Source organism: Amphimedon queenslandica, unplaced genomic scaffold (genome assembly GCF_000090795.2).
Source record: "Amphimedon queenslandica unplaced genomic scaffold, v1.1 AMPQUscaffold_7612_Cont20439, whole genome shotgun sequence".
Taxonomy (NCBI): domain Eukaryota; kingdom Metazoa; phylum Porifera; class Demospongiae; order Haplosclerida; family Niphatidae; genus Amphimedon; species Amphimedon queenslandica.
The window spans coordinates 1-1,507 of record NW_003552106.1 but is presented as its reverse complement, the minus strand read 5'-3'; the positions used below and the strand labels follow the sequence as shown (position 1 = coordinate 1,507).

General features: G+C 31.8%; 1 protein-coding gene across 1 annotated transcript; it reads right to left on the bottom strand.

The window, feature by feature from the left end:
• Positions 1-672: 672 nt before the first annotated feature.
• LOC109591645 (uncharacterized) lies at positions 673-1,501 on the bottom strand. The gene is made up of 4 exons (XM_020007333.1): positions 1,493-1,501; positions 1,222-1,438; positions 1,129-1,170; positions 673-1,078 (listed from the first exon to the last, which is right to left on the bottom strand). Exons 2-4 carry the CDS (start codon positions 1,331-1,333, stop codon positions 759-761), a joined length of 474 nt encoding a protein of 157 aa, XP_019862892.1. The 5' UTR covers positions 1,334-1,438; positions 1,493-1,501; the 3' UTR covers positions 673-758.
• Positions 1,502-1,507: the final 6 nt, after the last annotated feature.

Below are 1,507 nucleotides of genomic sequence, written 5' to 3'. Positions count from 1 at the left end.
AAATTTTGGAGCCATTTTTTAGAAAAAACCATGGGCTATAGCCTTGGGCATTTTTCAGAATTTTGGAGTTTTCTTAAAATGGCTACAACTTGAAAAATTAAAGTCAGAATCAGCTCAAACTTTCTACACAGAATAAGGACAGCAATATGTATCAGAAAATGTAATAAAAATTTGGTGTGATTTCGGAGCTATTTTTTGGAAAAAACCATGGGCTATAACCTTGAGCATTTTTCAGAATTTTGGAGTTTTCTTAAAATGGCTGTAACTCAAAAAATTGAACTCGGAATCAGCTCAAACTTTCTACACATCATAAGGACATCAATATGTATCAGAAAATGTAATAAAAATTTGGGTTGATTTCAGAGCCATTTTTTGAGAAAAACCATGGGCTATAGCTTTGGGTATTTTTCAAAATTTTGCCATTTTCTTAAAATGGCAGTAACTTTAAAAATTAAAGTCGGAATTACCTCAAAATTTCTACACAGCATAAGGGCATCAATGTGTATCAGAAAATGTAAAAAAATTGGAGGCAAATTTAGAGTCATTTTTCAGAAAAAAAACCATGGGCTATAGTACAGGGTATTTGTCCCGAAATTGACTCATTTTTGAAAATAGCCATATTAAACTGGAATAATTTTATTATGAATCACCTCCACTTTTACACGGCATAAGTAAATCAAAAATGGGCGGCTTTAATTTTATAATTAAAAAAAATAAAAAGGCAATTATGCTTGAATACTTGACAAATACAAAAGCTATTATTTATATTCTCTGTATTTACTATTCATATCATCATACAGTTTGTTAGCTAGTATGGTATCTTCATCTATAAGTATTTCTAAAATATACTCAAAAACCTTTCCCTCTTGTTGTACAGAGTCTTTAATAATGTCAAGTAGTTGATCCATTCTCTGGTCAGTGGTACGTCCACTGTGTTCATCAGTGGCTTTCTTCTTTTGTCTAACATTTATTATCTTCTTCTCTAATAACTTCTCTGCTAAGAAGTGAAGATCAATCCCACAGTGTTTGAAAGCTGAAATATATTCTGACATCACTTTATAAGCAACTTCTGGTACAACTAGTAAAGAGGTACATAAATTAAACAAAATAAAATACTTTGAGCTTTACTTTCTGCTCCCGCTACTCTTTCAGTTGAAGTGGGAGCGAAAACTGATGGAACAATTAACAATAATAATAATAATATAAGTAAATATTAATTACTTGATGAAGGAGTGGTTGATAATAAGTCATTCTTAGATACTTCAATATTCCATTGAACAGTAGATGCATCAGATGATGTTTGTATACCTTCAATAAGTAGAGCATGGGACATCTCATCAGCAACAGGTTCAGACTGATTAGGTTTTACTGATACTTGAATGTATGGAGGCTCAGCACTTTTACTGGCACTGTAATCAGCAACATGGCCTCCAGTGATCTACAATTAATGATAAAAGGAATAATAGGAATTATAATCTACACAGCATCTTACATGGTCAGTATTGCG

Excerpts from the sequence above, each read along its gene's own strand:
- LOC109591645 (XM_020007333.1), bottom strand. The coding sequence starts at position 1,333 with ATGTCCCATGCTCTACTTATTGAAGGTATACAAACATCATCTGATGCA. Across the intron at positions 1,171-1,221 it reads ATCAACCACTCCTTCATCAA|TTTTCGCTCCCACTTCAACT; the intron begins GTAATTAATATT and ends TTGTTCCATCAG. Across the intron at positions 1,079-1,128 it reads AAGAGTAGCGGGAGCAGAAA|TTGTACCAGAAGTTGCTTAT; the intron begins GTAAAGCTCAAA and ends CCTCTTTACTAG.